General features: G+C 39.6%; 1 protein-coding gene across 3 annotated transcripts in view; it reads left to right on the top strand.

Moving 5' to 3' along the window:
- NIPAL2 (NIPA like domain containing 2) overlaps window positions 1–18,479 on the top strand; it is a 90,957-nt gene that overhangs the window by 33,105 nt on the left and 39,373 nt on the right. For 2 of the 3 annotated variants that reach the window (XM_044928554.2, XM_006048773.4), the window contains exon 4: window positions 12,432–12,491. The exons of the other annotated variant lie outside the window; for it this stretch is intronic. In XM_044928554.2, the coding sequence (XP_044784489.2) occupies window positions 12,432–12,491 (60 nt within the window). The remainder of the gene's footprint in view (window positions 1–12,431; window positions 12,492–18,479) is intronic. 3 annotated transcript variants of the gene reach the window in all.

The raw sequence follows: 18,479 nt of genomic DNA, 5'->3' as shown, positions 1-18,479 counted from the left end.
GAAAAGGGTCTACACTTCACTAATTTCATTTCCCCTATTATTTCTTGGAAGCTTCAAGAAGGAAATCAAACCTTCCTATGACTTTTTTTTAAACAAAGGTAATATTTGTTGCAATGTTGCATGAGAGACTGCATATTCTTTTCTGGCTTTTCTGCTGTCTTTTGTGGCTTTCAAAGTTTGAAAAGAAAAAAAAAGCAGAAAGAAAACTGAAGTCCAAACATTTTTTTTTAAGTTTTAGCTCTCAAGTCCAAGTGAAGGAACTTTCTTCCATCTTCTTCATTCTCCTCGGGTAGCCTGGTTCAGACCAACACATTGTGTTCCTTTTCCTCCTCTCCAGAAGTAAGGCGATACTGTGTGGGTCACTAAGCCCAGGCTGCTAATATGTCAGTCCCACTGCTTTGTCTTACATAATCAAATTCCTCCTCCCTTTGTACACTTCAGTGCAACAGATTTTTTTTTTAGGACTAGCACGTAAGAAGCACTACAGTAACCACCAGGGACATTTCAGTTTGTACTCCACCCACGTTCTCGCCTTGAACCATCTTCCTTTCTAGTCTTTCTTTCCTTCTCTCTGTGTGTCCTGCTGCTCTACACGGACACGCTTACCTGGAGGTGGCATCTTCTCAGGCACGAGTTTTACTGATGGTTTCATAGGCATTCTAAGAAACAAAGAATTCTGTAATCAAGCAGGTTTCTGCAATATTGGATTTAAAACAGTACACAGGTTTCCTGATTAGAGGATTTCTTGAGGCTCTGGGATAGGCCCAGGCATGCTGTCAATAAATGCAGTAAGCCAGCTTTCCAAATCTATTGTCCACAAGATGCCTTTATAAGAAGCATCTCAAGGGACAACAGTTCTGCAGAAAACCCTCTAGAGAGTCCTTACGGCAACGCTCACAAGCAGTCAGAGCGTTCAAGAGACTCAGACAGGATAGATACCTGGCCGGTACCTACAGCAGGGTGGGGAGGTGGATAATGGGAGTAATCTTGATACACAGGCAGCTCTGAATGCCCCGGCCTGGGTCCTCTATTGGAGAAAGAGGCTCAGAGCCCTCATATTCTTGTATCACCTTCTACTTTTACCTTCCTTTTCTCACTGGAGGGCTTTCTCAGTGAATAATAAGTACAAAAGCTTGTTCTGGCTAAAATGCTGATTATATGCTGGCAGGCCTCCCTGGTGGCCCAGACAGTCAAGAATCTGCCCACAATACAGGAGACCTGGGTTCAATCCCTGGGTTGGGAGAAGAAAATGGCTACCTCCATTCCCTGGAGAAGGGAATGGCAACCAACTCCAGTAATGCCTGGAGAATCCCATGGACAGGGGAGTCTGGTGGGCTACAATCCATGGGGCCGCAAAGAGTCAGACATGACTGAGTGACTACCAGTTTCACTTTTTTCATGGTTAATTCTAGGAGTTTGTTTTTCCATTAATTAAGAAGTCTTAAGAGTTGGTGTTTCAGTTTTGTCTAAAGCGTTGGCTGGATACTCTTCCCAATAAGACAGGGCAGTAGAATGGTGACGAGTACAAGCCCTAGGAGCTGCACCTGGAAAGCTCTGTGACCTCAGGCAAGTGGCTTAGATGGGTTTATGCCTCAGTTCCATCATCTATAAAATGGGAATAGAAGCAGTTCTTCCCTCAGAAATTGTCATGGGAAAGAAATGAGCAAACACAAACACTTAAGAACAGTGTTGGATACACAGCGACAAGTCTGGCCATCGTCACTGTGATTTATATTTTTAATTAACTAGAAACACAGTACATTATTCTTTATAAGGGAGTTTACTTCCGTGCTTCTGAAGATGGCTGGTTGTTAAATTCTCAAAAATGAATGAACCACTTCAAGAAATGCCTTTTATTGTCCTTACCATTGTCGTTCATTGTTCAGTCACTAAAGTCATGTCCGACTCTTTGCAACCCCATGGACTGAAGCACACCAGGCTTCCCTGTCCTTCACTATCTCCCAGAGTTTGCTCAAACTCATGTTCACTGAGTCAGTGATGCCATCCAACCATCTCATCCTCCGTTGCCCCCTACACCTCCTCCCCTCAATCCTTCCCAGCATCAGTGTCTTTTCCAATGAGTCAGTTGTTCGCATCAGGAGACCGAAGTATTGGAGCTTCAGCTTCAGCATTGGTCCTCCAGTAATTAATTCTCAGGGAGAAGAAGGGTAGGCTCCTCACAGCTCATTTGTTCAGCCACTAAGCAGCAATTATCTTTTGACTCCTCCACATATTCCCCACCAAAATGTGTTGGAAACTACCAGAATTTCCAAATAACCTAGCAAAACAAAATACATATAAAAAACAAACACAGAATATTGTGCAAGGGAAAACAGTCTAAAATGTGCGTGCAACTTTCTGTCTTCTTGCTCTGGCTTCAGAGCACTTTTGTGCACTTGCTAATTAACTTCAGAGAGACATTCAGATCTAACTGCAATTTGAGAAAGTGTTTTTCTGAGAAACTATTTATTACACCAGAAATCCAATAAAGAGAAATAAGTTGGATATTCTGTTCAGTTTGTAATAAAATTTTAAACTGCTGCTAATCTTTCCTGTCCCTCTTCCCCAGGAGGCCTTTTTTTTTTTTTTTGGCTTCTGTACTAAATTAAACCGACTTCTTCTCTGCTTCCTTAGCACCCCGCATGGGCCCTCCTCTCATCTATTTGGTGCCCTTTTGTGAATTAGAAAATGACAGCTTTTCTCATGATACTTTATTTTGGTCTGCAGATTATGTTAATACAATAATGTCATCGGAGCAGGACACGCTAGTGCCATCTGTCAGAAAATTGTCCTGAGAAATATACTAAGCGCCAAGATCTGAGATGTGGGTGGTGCCCCCTCAAATTTAGTGTCTTTGTGCAGTGCACAACCTGCTCAACTGCGTGTAGAAGCTTTGAGCCTTACTTCCCCTTTGGCAACGCTCATCATGCTCAGAATGAGCTGCTTAATGTTCATCTTGGCCATTCAGCTGAGACCAGGAGATTGGGACTATGTGTCATGTTGCTGGCTGTCTGATTTTTTCAGGACAGCATGATACAAGAAATCATACAGCCTCACAGAATTGGTTTGGATTTGGATTTTGATAAAGTGAGGATTGAGTATTCTAGGACGTCCTGTTCTAGGATATAGAAAGAGAAGTGTTCTGTTCTAGGGTGTTGCTTGCTTGTTCTCTTACTTCAGTCGTGTCTGACTCTCTGCAATCCCATAAACTGTAGCCTGCCAGGCTCCTCTGTCCATGGGATTGTCCAGGCAAGAATACTGGAGTGGGTTGCCATTTCCTTCTCCAAGGTGTTATTTAAAAGATTTCAATTCCTGATGAAGTGCAATGGTTAAACATTTATTGCAAAGAACTTGTGAATATTCACTTCTGTAAAGACTTACAGGTTTATAAGCCTGTCCTTTGGGGGGTTGAGTTAGATTATTTGTGCATCTATTAATACAAAGTGTGCCCTTACATTTCATGTTTGCTTTTTTCTGTTTATCCCCTGATGGTGATCTATGCTATGCATAACCATTGAGAGATGAGTGAAAATAATAAAGTTATCAATAAACTGAAGAGTTGAAGCCCCAGAAAATGAAGGAGGTTCATGGTAGACTTCTCTCAGTATAAAATTGACTTGTCTAGGGGTAGCTAGGGAGTGGGATATGAAGGGATGTTGTTGCGGGGGCAGGAAGGGTAGGAGAAATAAAACATGATGGACATTTTTCAGTTCTATATCTCTGAGTGTATTGATTTAAAGTAATTAGAGTTCAGAGAATAGATCTGCTTTTTCCAAATTAAATTCAGGTAACAGTTTAGAAATAGTTAAAGGTAGGAAACAAATACTGAATGAACATCCACCGTGCCGGGTACTGTATGAGACATACAACCTTGTTATTTTACTTAATTACTGCCCAGGTGAATAGAAGCGAGTAATAAGTAGATTAAATTCACGATGAATTATATGAGATCAAACACTTGGAATTTTATATGGAATGATAAAATTGATAGCAGTGAGGTCTCCTTGGCCCTGGATAATTTCCTAAGAGAAGTAGTCACCCTGTGACTTGGCTAATTTGAATTAAGGCTGGAGATCTGAACTGCACTGAGAAAACGAGGCGAGAATGAAGCAGATGACTGGTAAGTCGTTTCCATCATGCATTTTCCCTAACATGCTGGCTTTTGTTCAAATTGAAATTCATGATGTGGAAATATATATTGTTTCATGTATTTCTGTGTGCCGTTATGAAGCTGTAAGCTGCAATGTGTCTGTATTCCATTAAACAATGGTCATAGCGCAGCCAGAAAACCCTGGTGAGGCCTTTTGGAATTCCAGAGAAGTCATCTCAAGCAGTAACTTTGGTCTCCAAGATTTTTATTAGAAACAAATGAAGGAAAACACAAACAGGCCCATGAGCGAGTGACCTGTAGTGTCCCACAAGCCTCGACGCGGCGGATTCTCTGTCCTTTAACGCCCTGTGCTCGGCGCCAGCCTGCATGAGGTTGTCAGGGCTCATGGGCTGCCTGTGATGGTGGCCCTTCACACGGACGCTTGTTTTTACCCTGGAAATATGCGGAAAATATCCCTTTTCTCGGTGGCTTGCTGGATTGTCTGCCTTAGCACATTTGTCCCAAAAACCTGCCTACATAAAATGTGTGGAATAAATCCCTGAAGTCCTCATTTTATGTCTGCTCATGCACTCTCAGCTGAAAGCATTCCTAAAACCCAGAAACCTTTATTTGAAACATCTTTTCCACCCATCCTTACTTTTTGAGGACACCACAGAGTATTTCTAAAGAAATTGCTGCTGATGATATATTGCGCTATTACATGTATAATACAGAGTTAATCCTGTCAGTGATAGTATTTTTACATTTTTGGAGTCCTTTCATTCAATTTAATCACTAATGTATATCAAGAAAAATGTAGAAAAGATGTTTGTTCTTAATCCAGGTAACTTTCCTCATGTGAAATTATGCATGTTACCTATAATTTCAGTATCTTCAATAAATGACAATAGCAATTTTTTCTCTTTTTAAAAAAACTGAGGTGTAGTTAACTTACAATATTGTGTCAGTTTCATGTATACAGCAAAGTGATTTAGTTATATATGTGTGCGTGTTTTTCAGACTCTTTTCCATGATAGAGTGTTATAAAAATATTGAGTGTATCTCCCTGTGCTATACAGTAAGTCCTTGTTGTTTTCGTTTTATATTTACAGCTAGAGTGTAACCATAGTTTATTTTCTATGTCTGTAAGTTTCTTTCTGTGTTGTAAATAAATTCATTTGTATCATTTTCTTAGATTCCACAAATAAGTGATAACACAATATTTGTCTTTCTCTGCCTTGCTTTACTTAATATGAAAATCTCTAGGTCCATCTACATTGCTGCAAATGGCATTATGTCATTCTTTTCGTGGCTGAGTAATATTCCATTGTATATGTGTACCGCACCTTCTTTATCCCCTCACCTGCCAACTCATCTGTCAGTGGACATGTAGGTTGCTTGCATGTCTTGACTGTTGTAAGTAGTGCTGCTATGAATATAGGGGTGCATGTATCTCTTTGAATTATAGTTTTGTCTGGATGTATGCTCAGGAGTGGAATTCCAGATCATATGGTAACTCTATTTTTAGTTTTTTAAGGAACTTCCATACTGTTCTCCATAGTGGCTGTACCAATTTACCTTCCACAAATGGTGTAGGAAGGTTCCTTTTTCTCCACACCCTTTAGCGATTTTTACTAACGTGAATTATTGGATACTTTCCTGCCAATAGGTGGTGGGACAACTTTTTTATCTGTCAAGAAACATTTTTCAGAGTGTCACATCCTCAGATTTTCGAATCCTAATTCCTTGAAATTCATTGTAATTGACATACTTCTCTCCTCCAATTCTGCAACTAAAGAGGAGTGATCCTTTTGGAGAAGTCAGTACCTCAAAATGGTCAGAGTTGCTTGAGCCTGTGAGTGCACTCAACATGCCCACGTATTTGAAGTTTGATTGTGACTGACATGAAAGTGCTTTTGTGGTTTGCTTTTTAGCAGCACAATAAAGTTGCCATTTTAAGCGGTCAGAAACCACAAGCCAGATATTTACATGTGAGGAACTGTTTGTAGCATTATTGTATAAATATGTTCTTTTCATGTCATGGGATCTTTTTTTATAAAAGAGTGTTTTCTTTAATACTTTGTGTTCTGCTTCCCAGTATTATAAACATATACCCTGGTTTCTCTTCAGATTATAGAGGTTAAACAATAAATTGAATATCTAGGCAGGCGAGCTGATGGAATTTTCATTTGCAGACTAGATCAGAGTTTACAAAGGGGTGGCCTGTAGACCAGATCTGGCCTCTGCTGTGTTTGTTTGGCTCAAAGAATGCTTTTTAAGAATACAAATTGATTTCCCATGTTTAAAAATTGGACAGTGATGCACAAAAACTGGATTTTTGTCTTAAAGAATCAGATCCGGTAACACTGGACTTAAAGTTGGCTAGGACTGAGTTCTGGCTACCGCCTTTCATTGATCTTATGTACGCCAGGTCACCACAGGCCCACAGCCCCTGATCAGCACAGCCCACCACCCTCATTGTTCCTTCTTCTTTAGAGAATTACCCAACTGGCCCCTGCAGGCATTTGGGTTTGTGACCCTGGAACCACAGGTTTTTCCTTTCCAGCTGAATCAGATAAGAATGTCATATACATACTCACATTTAAATAAAGTATAATTGATTTTTTAAAACTTTGGGTTAAATCTGTCTTTATAGCAGTGGTCATAAAAGGGTAAAAAAGTGGAGAAAAGTAAATAAATGTGAATGAAAAAATAGCCATACCATAACACATTTGAATAGTTACTGAAGCCTCTTTTGTGTTCTTAAACCCTTAATGAAAAAAAAAATTATTGTCTGTGTTGGAGAAGAGAATTTAAATAAAATGTGCAGATATATCATCATGCTGCAAACTGAAACATGTCTACACTTGGGACTGACAGCTCCTCATACTTAAACCTGGTGCAGCTGAAGCACGGGGATCTTGGCTTGGCCTCTGTTTTCATCTGGAAATCCAAGGCAGAATGTCCGTGTATCTCACCCTTGTACACAGCCATGACAGGAAATCGTTTCCATTCTGCCTGCAAGCCAGGTGACGCTTCATCACCAAAAAGAGTATAGATGACTTCCCAATAGGAGTCAGCCCGTTATAACTGTGGTTGATTCTCCTGACCATCAAGTATTATGATCAAGGCTGTGTGAATACGTGAATAAACGGCACCATGAGAGCACTCTTTTGCACCAAAGAAAATACAAGAAGACACTTTTTTGTCCTTTTCTCTTACATAGTATTCCCGCTGTATTTTTTCCCATGATTCCTATATAACCACTGTTTGAATTTGGGCTTGTTATCTTCCATAGGCTACCTTTTTTTTTTAATGCATTTAATCATTGTGGCCCACAGTGCCTCTGGAGTCACTGTGTTCACCATGCAATGAATTAACTCCTGTGCCAGGAGCACTCTGTGTAGGCCTGTGTCTGGGAGCATTCTCTGTGTAGAAGCATGACCTGTGAAAGCCAGCATGGAAAAGGATTTATGAGCCTCTGCTCAACGATGCCGTTAGTCAAAAATGTACATAAAACTGTGAGTGCTGCAGTTAGGGCTCTGTAGTAACTTCAGTTTAATATACTTAGTAAAAATCTGTTCAGTTACCAGCATTATCTGTTTCAATGCTTTTTAAACTATTGCTCTTTAGAGCTCTATTTTTAAATATTAATTTTTACTATAGAAATAAAAGCGTAATAGTTTTCCCTTCCTTGTACATGTTTAGAAGGCAAAGTTGTTGTTATAGCAACAACTAGACAGGGCTGAGTTTGACAGATTTCTGATTGCAGATGTATATGGGAACAGTTCAGTTTGCTTATTTTTTTATCATTAAAAAAATTTACTACTGTTCTTGACAGCCTGAAAGGGTGGGATGGGAGTGGGGAGGGTGGCTCAAGAGGGAGGGTGTGTATATATAATCATGACTGATTCTTGTTGTATGGCAGAAACCAACACAACATTGTAAAGCAATAATCCGCCAATTAAAAAATAAATAAAATTAAAATTTACTGCTGTTCTTAGAAATCATGTTATTAGCTGTTGCTCAGAAACTGTCTTTTTGCTCAATACAGATCTCATTTTAATCATGTTTTGCAAGATAAATTAGTTATAAGTAGATGTATCTTAATAGAATGTCCTTTTTCATTACTTTCTTTGCTAGATAAATTTTAAAAAATCTCATTCCCTTGTCTTAGCTAAAATTTTGTAGCAAATTACATGTTCTCTCAAAACTTATGGAAAATACACCAGGCACATAAATTATTTCAGAAAGTAAAAGTAGTATATTTGTGTTTCATAAGACTCTGATAACTATTTTATGGCAATTGCTATAATTTGATGTATATAGTATATTTCAGGTTTATTGTTACCAATCATGTCCTTTTTGCTTTTAGCAATGAAATTGTCTACTACATAGCGTTCTTCTGTCTTCCTTCTGAAAGTGACATTATTTCTGAAACTGTGGCTTAGCAATGAGAAGGAAAATGATGCCTTTCTTACTCTAAGGAAGGAAATGGAGTGTAGTATGCTAGAAAGTGCTCTGAAGTGGGACAAGGAAATATGGGTGCTGGTTCCAGCTGTGCTGTAATATAAATGTTTGTTAAATGAACGGATCAATAAATATGAGACCTTTGGACCTCAGTTTCCCAACTGTAAAGGTTAGAACCTAGAGTAGATTATCTCTGTATCTCCTGCTAGCTCTAAAATCTCCTTATTCCATGCAGCAGTGTCTCCCTTCTTGATGGAATCCTTCACTGTGAAATAGACATCTCAAGGATTGTTATCATGGAATGCATTTAGTATGTGTTAGTGTAATGATACTTAACCTATTTTTTTATTGTTACCTATTGTTAATCCATCTCCCTCTGCTTGGAAGGGCTTTCCTGGTAGCTTAGCTGGTAAAGAATCCACCTGCAATGCAGAGACCCTGGTTTGATTTCTGGGTTGAGAAGATCCCCTGGAGAAGGGCTGCTTGGAAAGATTCCTTACATATACACAGGACGTTAGTAATGGGATTTGGGAGTGAGATCTTGATTTTTTTTTATACCTTTTCTAATGCTCTAATGTGAAATTAGTTTCCCTGAATTATTTGGTCCAAATCTGAAATAGAAAATTTTCATACATTTTTATGCTAGTCCCAAACTCAGTTCTTAATGCAATGAGCTATGTATCTATACATTAATTTATCTGTAGAAAATATTGCTTTCATGTTCTAAAGCCACTGTTGTTGTTGTTCACTTGCTAAGTTGTGTGCAACTCTTTGCGACCCCATGGACTGCAGCACACCAGGCTTCCCTGTCCTTCACTATCTCCCCGGGTTTGCTCAAACTCATGTCCATTGAGTCAGTGATGCCATCCAACCACTTCATTCTCTGTTACCCACTTCTCCTCCTACCCTCAACCTTTCCCAATTTCAGGGTCTTTTCCAATGAGTCGGCTCTTTGCATCATGTGACTAAAGTAGTGGAGCTTCAGCTTCAGCATCAGGTCTTCCAGTGAATATTCAGGGTTGATTTCCTTTAGGATGGACTGGTTTGATTTCCTTGCTGTCCAAGGGACTCTCAAGAGTCTTCTCCAGCACCACAGCTCAAAAGCATTGATTCTTTAGCACTCAGCCTTCTTTATGGTCCAGCTCTCACATCCATACATGACTACTGGAAAAACCACAGCTTTGACTATACAGACCTTTGTCGGCAAAGTGATGTCTCTGCTTTTTAATATGCTATCTAGGTTTGTCATAACTTTTCTTACAAAGAGCGGCCACGCCACACAATCAAACTCATGCTCGGTGGACATTTCCCATGCTCTGTTTATTTTGTGTGAAACCTCTGTTTCTATAAATACCTGCCCAGGAAAGCTCTGCAAGAACGTGTCTCCCTTGAATGAGAGAGAGCTAGGTTGAGAAAAAGATGGAGGAAGCGGAGATTCCAGCTTATCTTGAATGAAGGTTTCTGGTGTTTTTATTTTTATTTTGTGCTTTTATTTTAAATCAGTTGCCAAAATACCAGATATATGTGTGTGTTAGTCGCTCAGTCATTTCCGACTCTTTGTGATCCCGTGGACTGTAGCCCGCCAGGCTCCTTTGCCCATAGAATTCTCTAGGCAAGAATACTGGAATGGGTTGCCATTCACTTCTCCAGAGGATCATCCTGACCCCGGGATTGAACCCAGGTCTCCTGTATTGCAAGCAGATTCTTTACCATCTGAGCCACTAGGGAAACCCCAACACCAGATAGAGTTACATTCAAATGTAACTGATTTGGTGGATTATAATTCAGACTCATTAAAATTATATCTATGAAGAATTTTTAATGATATGGCAAATTGTTTTTAGTACAGTAACTAAAAAAAGAAAATTTGCATTATGATTTGATCTCAACAAAAGGGAAGTAAACACACAAGTATATTAACTGTGGGTTTTTTTCTAGATGATAATATTATTTAATGGTGATTTTTCTTTCTGTATTTTTGCTTTAAGAAAACAAAAAGTTCAGCCAATGGTTTTTAAAAAATTTTAAATGCAAGTTATGTTGTGAAGTTTTGGGTTTTGTGTTTGTATTATTGCAAATTTGGATGTTCCCATTGTCTCATGATTCCAGAGGAGGAACAACTCAGATTCAGCTTACCCCACACATCTTAGTAGGTCATGGTTCGGTTGTAAGGTTGAGGGTTCATTAGCATCAGTAATGGGAAAGAGGGTTCTAAATATCACAAGGGTCAACAAAGGCAGGAGATCCCACCAACCCTTTTATTTACGTGCTGGGTACTAACTCCTTGGGCTTCCCTGGTGGCTCAGATGGTTAAGAATCCGTCTTTAATTCAGGAGCCCTGGGTTCAATCCCTGGGTCAGGAAGATCCCCTGGAGAAGGGAATGGCTACCCACTCCAATATTCATGCCTGGAGAATTCCATGGATGGAGGAGCCTGGTGGGCTACAGTCCATGGGGTCCCAAAGAATTGGACATGACTGAGCAACTAATACACACACACTAACTACATACAAGAGATCTTCAAAAAATAAGATGTATCTCAGGACTTCCAGGTCTTATCTCATAAGACATATCTCAGGTCCAGTAGTTAAGAATCTGCTTTCCAATGCAGGGGTTGTGAGTTCAATCCCTGGTCAGGGAACTAAGACTGCACTCACTACAGGGCATGCCACAACTAAGACCCAACACAGCTGAATAAATAGTTTTTAAAAAGACATATCTTAGAATAAAAGAGCCTAAATATCTTTTGCGGAAAACAGGCAAAAATAAAAGTCTTATGTAATGAGAAAGCTGTATGAGGGGTAATGACACATATGTGGAGTGGTCAACTCAGTCTGGGAGAATCCAGAGGTGATGCTTGAGTCTAGAGTTGGGTTAAAAGATGGAGGCAGAGATGCACAGGGAACTGCTTGTAGAAATGTCCTTTAGCATGAAACTCAGTGGTGCTTCTGGGGATGATGATTAATTTAGTGACAGTGGACACTGAATATAGGAGAGATGAAGAGCAAACACGGTAAGGAAATTGTCAGGAGTAAAATTGTGGCTGTCTTTGAATGTTATGCTTAGTAGTTTGGCCTTTGTCCTCATTATGACAGGAAGCCATTAAGAGGTTTTAAGCTGTGGATTTACATTTGATTTGCCTCTTAGAAAGATGCCTCTAGTGCTGTGGGGAAGGGGTAGTGAAATGGGAGGCTCCAGAGGGGAGCTGTTACCACCATCTAAGCCTGAGGTGAAGCTGGCCGGAATTGTGACAGAGGGAATGAAGAGGCAGGGGTGGACTTGAGAGACAGTGAAATCCCAACCTAACCGACCCAGTAGGCTGTTGGATGAGTCGCGTGAAGGAGAGGGGAGACCGGGAGGAGCCCTTGGGTCCTGGTGCTCAATGGAGGTATCCTTGGAAGAGGGATTTTGGGAGGAGGTAAGGGGAAGTATGTATCAGTTTGAGATATGAAGTTAAGGCGGGTTTTTTTGTCCTTTCTTTTTTCCTTCCCTTCTGTCTCTTTCTGCCTTTCCATCCTTCCCTTCTGTCTCTACCTTCCTCCTTCTTTCCTTATTCCCTCCCTCCCTCCCTCTTTTCTTTCTTTCTTTTCTTTTCACTCAGGCATTTAGTCATTCAGTCAGCCTTTATTAAGCCCTCACTGTATACCATGCGCCATCCCGGTCACTGCTGTAGGTTCATTATAAAGCAGGCCCATTTCTGTGAATCCTCAGCCATGAGGGGGACAGAGGCTGTTTCCACGGCCACAGTCACCAGGTATCTCTGACCAGGACACAACTAGTCAGACCGGAGAGTACTTAACTGCTTTCAAGTGGTGTTGCATAATACATGTTTTTGTATTTGGAAACACCTCTAATGGCCATTTTCTTTCTAGGTAGTGCTATTATTTCTGTTATGTTTCTGAGAGAAAATTTGAGAGCCTCGGATTTAGTAGGTAAGTAATTATTTAATTCAGATAATTAAAGCTCGATTTGATGAGGAAATAACTAATCCTATCCATTAAAAATGTGTGCTTTAAAAGCAAGGAACCAATTACTGCAATGGATATAGTGTCATCTAGGGGTGAATGTTATTCTGCCTTGGAGTTGCCGTCTGCTCTTTGACATGAAATACGTGCATCTTCATTGAGGCCGCTGCCCAAGCTATTGACCACAGCAGATCATTATTACAGTATTATTACTATTGTGAATGTTACAAAAATTTTATGAACGTAATAAAATCCAAGAAAACATCTGTGTTACCTAATAGAGTATTCCACTTAAAGGACATATTTGATAGATTGTTGCTTGAAGGGACTGCATGAAAATGAAAACCACATCCAAAAATTAGATGTACCAATTAACTACCTAATTTTTTGTTAGCCTTTTCCAAAAGTAACATAGAATATTGATCTTCAAAATTTTATTTAGAGGGAATTCCCTGGCAATCCAGTGGTGAGGACTCCACGTACTCATTGCTAAGGATATGGGTTCAATCCCCGGGCAGGAAACTTAAGATCTCATAAGCCGTGCGGTATAGCCAAAAAAAAATTTTTTTTTAAATTTAGAAATACAGCTATTAATGAAAAATCTCAGTAGCCTTACTGGCTGTAAAAAATGTTTCTGCTGCATGGCAAAGCCATCACATATTGATTGTATCTTCTACCTCTTGTTGGAAATATCACTGATGAGAAGAATTATAAAAATTCATATTTTCTTCCTTGACAAAATCCTGTCTGAATTACTGCCGACATATGATAATGAGTATGAGAGTTTAGGCACTTTAAATAAAGCCACATCTACTCAGTTCCAAGGAGATCATATTAAAGGAAAAACTGTTTGAGTTTAAATGTGACACCAGTGTTGGTATGTTGAACATTTGTTTCCCTGATCCTGTTTCCCTTGAGCCTAGCGTCTTGAAGGAGTTTTCACTTTTTCTTTTTCCTCCTTGATTTGATTCTGCTAGTAGAGTTTTTTAGTCAACACTGTCAAATTTTCATGGTTAAAATGTTTTTCCAAATGCATTCATATGTGAATTGTGGCTTTTCAAATACATTATTTTTCTATACTCTTTTTTTGTACTATGGTTATGGCCTCATTTGGGGACATTGTATGGAATCAGAAATAAGAATGAGCAATGCCTGAGTTTTATAGATTAAAGCAATTAGGTCCTACGTTATGTTTCTCATTTATCAAAAGTCTTATGGAAACTTTAAGTCGTTTAATCTTATGTATGTCATCTTTTGTAATTAATGGCTGATTAATGTTTAAATAAATGTAAGGTATTTAATGAAGTAATACAGATGGATATAGAGGAAGTCTTGCCAATTATTATGAACCCTTGTGATAAAATGATGATTAAGACAGAATCCCTGCCTTCAAGTAATATGGTCAATGATCAAATGTATACAAAAATACATTTTTTAAAGCAGAGAATAATATGTTTTATAATGCCTGAACTGTTAGTTTAGAACAGAGTTTCTCAACCTCAGCGCTACTAACATTTTAGGCTGGCTAATTCATCATAGGGGGATGTCCTGTGCATTGTAGTGTGTTGAGCAGCATCTTTTGGCCTTTACCCATTAGCTGCCGGTAGCACACTCTGCCCCAGTTATGACAACCAAAAATAACTTCAGACATTGTCAAATCTCCCTTGGTGGGCAGAGGGCAGGCAAAATTGCCTCCGGTTGAGAATCACTGGTTTAGAATAAAGAGAGATTACTCTAGCTAGAAAGCTTAGAGAGGATTTTCTGTAGCACAGATACCTTATTCACAGCTGAATAGGACAGGCATGGACCACCTCCCAGCACTTGGAGGATGGCAAACAGAGGGAATAACGTGAGCACTGTTGACAGATGAACGGAAGTCAAGACGAGTTTCTATGTAGTACTGTGCTACAAGCACTGCCAATGAGCGTTAGGAGAAAAATCAATGAAAGTCATAGCCATAGGAAGGAAAGAAACAGAAATAGCAATATGTGCCAGTGATTTGATTATATTCTTAGAAAACCCAAGATCAACGGAACATTACTAAAAGCAGTAAACTAGTTCAACATCAAAGGATATAAAATAAACTCACTCTCAAGGATTCAAAGCTGGATTCAACTTCTGCTATCAACTGTGTGGCCAACATATTACTTAACTTCTCTAAGCCAGTGTGCTGACAAATATAGAAGACTATTTTACGGGTCACATTGGATAATTGATACAAGCACTTTGAGACATGGAAAGCCCTGTTATTAATAATAAAATTATTATTTCTATGATTGACTTCATTCCTAAGAGGTAATACTAAAAATGTAAGAAATAGGAAATACACTCACATACACATGTAATAAAAAAAAAAACACACCTCTATTAATTCTTTGATTCTTTGCTAATTTTTCTTACTTTAAAAATAGCCAAGATTTATTAAATATCTACTTCTCTCAGGTGCTATAAGTGTTTTGCATGAACCGTCTCATTTAAATGTAGGAACATTCATTTATAGATCGGCTTTGTTGTTGGTGGTTAGTCGCTAAGTCATGTCCAACTCTTTTGCAACCCCTTGGACTGTAGCCCACTAGGCTCCTCTGTCCATGGGATTTCCCAGGCGAGAATACTGAAGTGGGTTGCCATTTCCCACTCAAAGAGTTATGTGACTTTTGCTAAATTACTTAATCCCTTTAAGCCCCAAATTTCCTCATCCTTAAAATGAAGATAGTATTACCTATGTCATAGGATTAAACAAGTATATAAAACTTGTGCCTATAAGACTCTTGGAAGAGGGTCTGTCATGTAATACGTCCTCAATAATGGCCACTAATATTATCATAGCTATTAATACCACCACCCACCGCTTTGTGCTGTTTCTTCATGAGAGAAAACCTTGATTAGGATATTTTAGTGAACTTTTAATAACATTAAAATTAACATTTCCCACAACTCTGATTGAGTTTTTTTGCCTTTTACCTGAATGCTTGGGAAATATTGAGAGCAGGAGGAGAAGGGGACGACAGAGGATGAGATGGTTGGATGGCATCACTGACTGTATGGACATGGGTTTGAGTGGACTCCTGGAGTTGGTGATGGACAGGGAGGCCTGGTGTGCTGCGGTTCATGGGGTCACAAAGAGTTGGACATGACTGAGCGACTGAACTGAACTGAATGCTTTTTGAGCAGGGATTTATCTGTGATCAATTCTTGATTAATGTCACAGGAATAAGAAAGGATATAGTCACTGATTCCATACCCATGCCTCTGACAGCAATACCATATGATTATCCTGATCTGAGATGTAATAACCCTTTTCAGGCTTAGGGAAGGACTCTTCCCCAGCCATCCTCAGTAGTGTGTTAGGTCACATATATTTTCTTGGGACCTATATTGTTGTTGCCTTGAGAAAACTTGGCTTTTTCTGTTAAAAGCTAAAAATGCATTGTTTTTTCTTTACAGGGACTAAAACCAAACAGGGAAAAGAGTAGTTAGTGGCATTTTGTACAAAATTAACATATAAGCATGCTAAAAATTAAATTGTCAAAATGTGTAAGAGAAAATCATTTATTTTTCCCTGCTTCAAGCAAATGAAAGTTTGTTTTTCATGATGGAACAAATGAAGATTTTTTTGGACCATGTGGAAACAAGCTGAACTAATTTATTGCCAAATGTTGATCTGTGGCTATGAAGCTTTTCACCACTAACCTCAAAAAAATGACCTCACAAAAGCTATGTCTGAAAGAAATCGCCAACTATTATTAATTCAATGACAGGCTTTGGACTGTGCTCTGATTCTTAGTGGATTAATAACTTTAAATTATTGTAATGATTATTTTTCCTCTAAAATGCACCAAAATTCTCTCCCCTTCAATCAGCCAAAACTATAGTATTTCCCCCTCTCCTCCCTTAGTCATCAAAAATACTGAATCTAATAGTCTGTGAGATCCTAGTTGACTTAAGTCCAGATATTGTCATCATAAAAATAAAAATTACATCAGCACTCTCCAGAGACCAGTAACTTGATTATTTCAAGTCACCTATACATGGTTTCCCCATTGATAGAATGTCACAAGATTAATAGTGAGACAAAGACCACTTCCTTCCTTCCTTCTCCCACACCAGAGGTCAGCTTGGTTTGAAGCCAGGACCTAGAATACTAATCTAGCCAAACAAAAATCATTTCTGCTTGAGAGGACAGATTGGCTATTTTGTTTTAAAACTGCCTCAAGAATGGGAGACTTTATGATGGTAGATTCAGAACTATTTAAATTCACTATATTATTTAGATAAGTTAAATAAGCAGGATGACAATATACACCCTACTTAGTTAACTTATTGAAAGGACTGACACTGAAGCTGAAGCTCCAATACTTTGGCCACCTGACTTGAAGAGCTGACTCAGTGGAAAAGACCCTGATGCTGGGAAAGATTGAAGGCAAAAGGAGAAGGGGATGACAGAGGATGAGATGGTTAGATAGTATCACTGACTCAATGGACATGAGTTTGAGCAAACTCCAAGAAATGGTGAAGGACAGGGAAGCCTGGCATGCTGCAGTCCACGGGGATCACAAAGAGTCAGACATGACTGAGCGACTGAACAACAATACTTTTGAGACTTGCCAATCCAGGGCTTCTTCAGGACTTGGCTGCCTTAAGCCTGAGGAATCTGGAGAGACTATACTGAGGAGAAGGCACCCTTTGGTGTGAAGGAATCCAGTTTATGCTGTGGTGTTTAGTGGTATACCACCACTAAAGCAATAGCTGGACCGCCATTGATCAAGCGGCATATTGTAGGCTCTAAGAAAACCAGACACTGATGTAGGGTAAGGTCAGGTTAGCTGAATTTTTCAACTCTTGAGGCTATCAGAAGTCCGATCAAGCCAGATTCCAGAAGCTAGCTAAATGGCAGTTAACACTAGCTGGCATTGAGCTGGAGAGTGGGGACACAATTAAAAGCGATTTCAGGTTTTACTTAAGGAGAAGGGTGGGCTGGGAAACTGGATGTCTTTTGAGGAAGAACTCTGCAAGGATTCTAGAACCCGAGGCTTGCGCAGGTGAGGAACTCAGCAGGCTGTAGATGCCGGTGAACAGGCGCATCAGAAGGAGCCTGACGATAGGCTGTTTTCCCTTCTTCCATCTTTATATGTCAGCCTCCATCCACAGGCATCTATAGGAGACTTTGCAACAGAGCTTCAGTAGCCTCTTGAAACAGAGGCAGTATTCTCACAGCTGGATCCAGTTAAATGTCAGGCATTTCTCAGAGTATAAAATATTCCTCCAAACTCTACTTCAGGATGATATAAATGGTCAAATATGTTTAGAAAATATTACAACCATATCCTCCCCAAGGAGATTCACAGTGAACACTAACACATTCAGACTCTCAGGGGTCTTCCAGTAAAATAGCTATTTAAATTTGTTTAACTCACCTCTTTCCAAATAGATTTGAGTTGAAACTTTTTGTGGTGGTGTGTCCCTCTTATGACACTGGGTTCTAAGGAACACCAGTTTGGAGACGCTCTTCTCAAGGAACTTCAGGGCCAGTCGGGACCTTCAGGAACAGCTGCCAGAAGGAGTCCATTCCTTCTGTCCCCTGTGGAGACGCTTCATCCAGCCTCACGTTGTGTTCAGTACAACTCCTGGGGTGCCACTCACTGAGACTACAAGGTGAATGACAGGCTTGTGTAGTCCATTTATCAGCCCCAGTCTGTTATGCATACAAGAGGCAGAAGAGTATAATCATTAAGAACAGGTTACCTAGGGACTTCTCTGGTGGTCCAGTGGTTAAGACTCCACACTCCCAATGCAGGGGGCCCGGGTTTGATCCCTGGTCAGGGAACTAGATGCCACATGCCACAGTTAAGACCCGGCACAACCAAGTAGATAAAAAAAATATATATATATATATATATATATATACACACATATATAAAAAGAGAGTACGTTACCTAGGTTCCAATTCAAGCTCTT

This window comes from Bubalus bubalis, chromosome 15, assembly GCF_019923935.1.
Source record: "Bubalus bubalis isolate 160015118507 breed Murrah chromosome 15, NDDB_SH_1, whole genome shotgun sequence".
NCBI lineage: Eukaryota > Metazoa > Chordata > Mammalia > Artiodactyla > Bovidae > Bubalus > Bubalus bubalis.
Note: the sequence above shows the minus strand (reverse complement) of the source record. Positions and strands in the feature narration are given on the sequence as shown.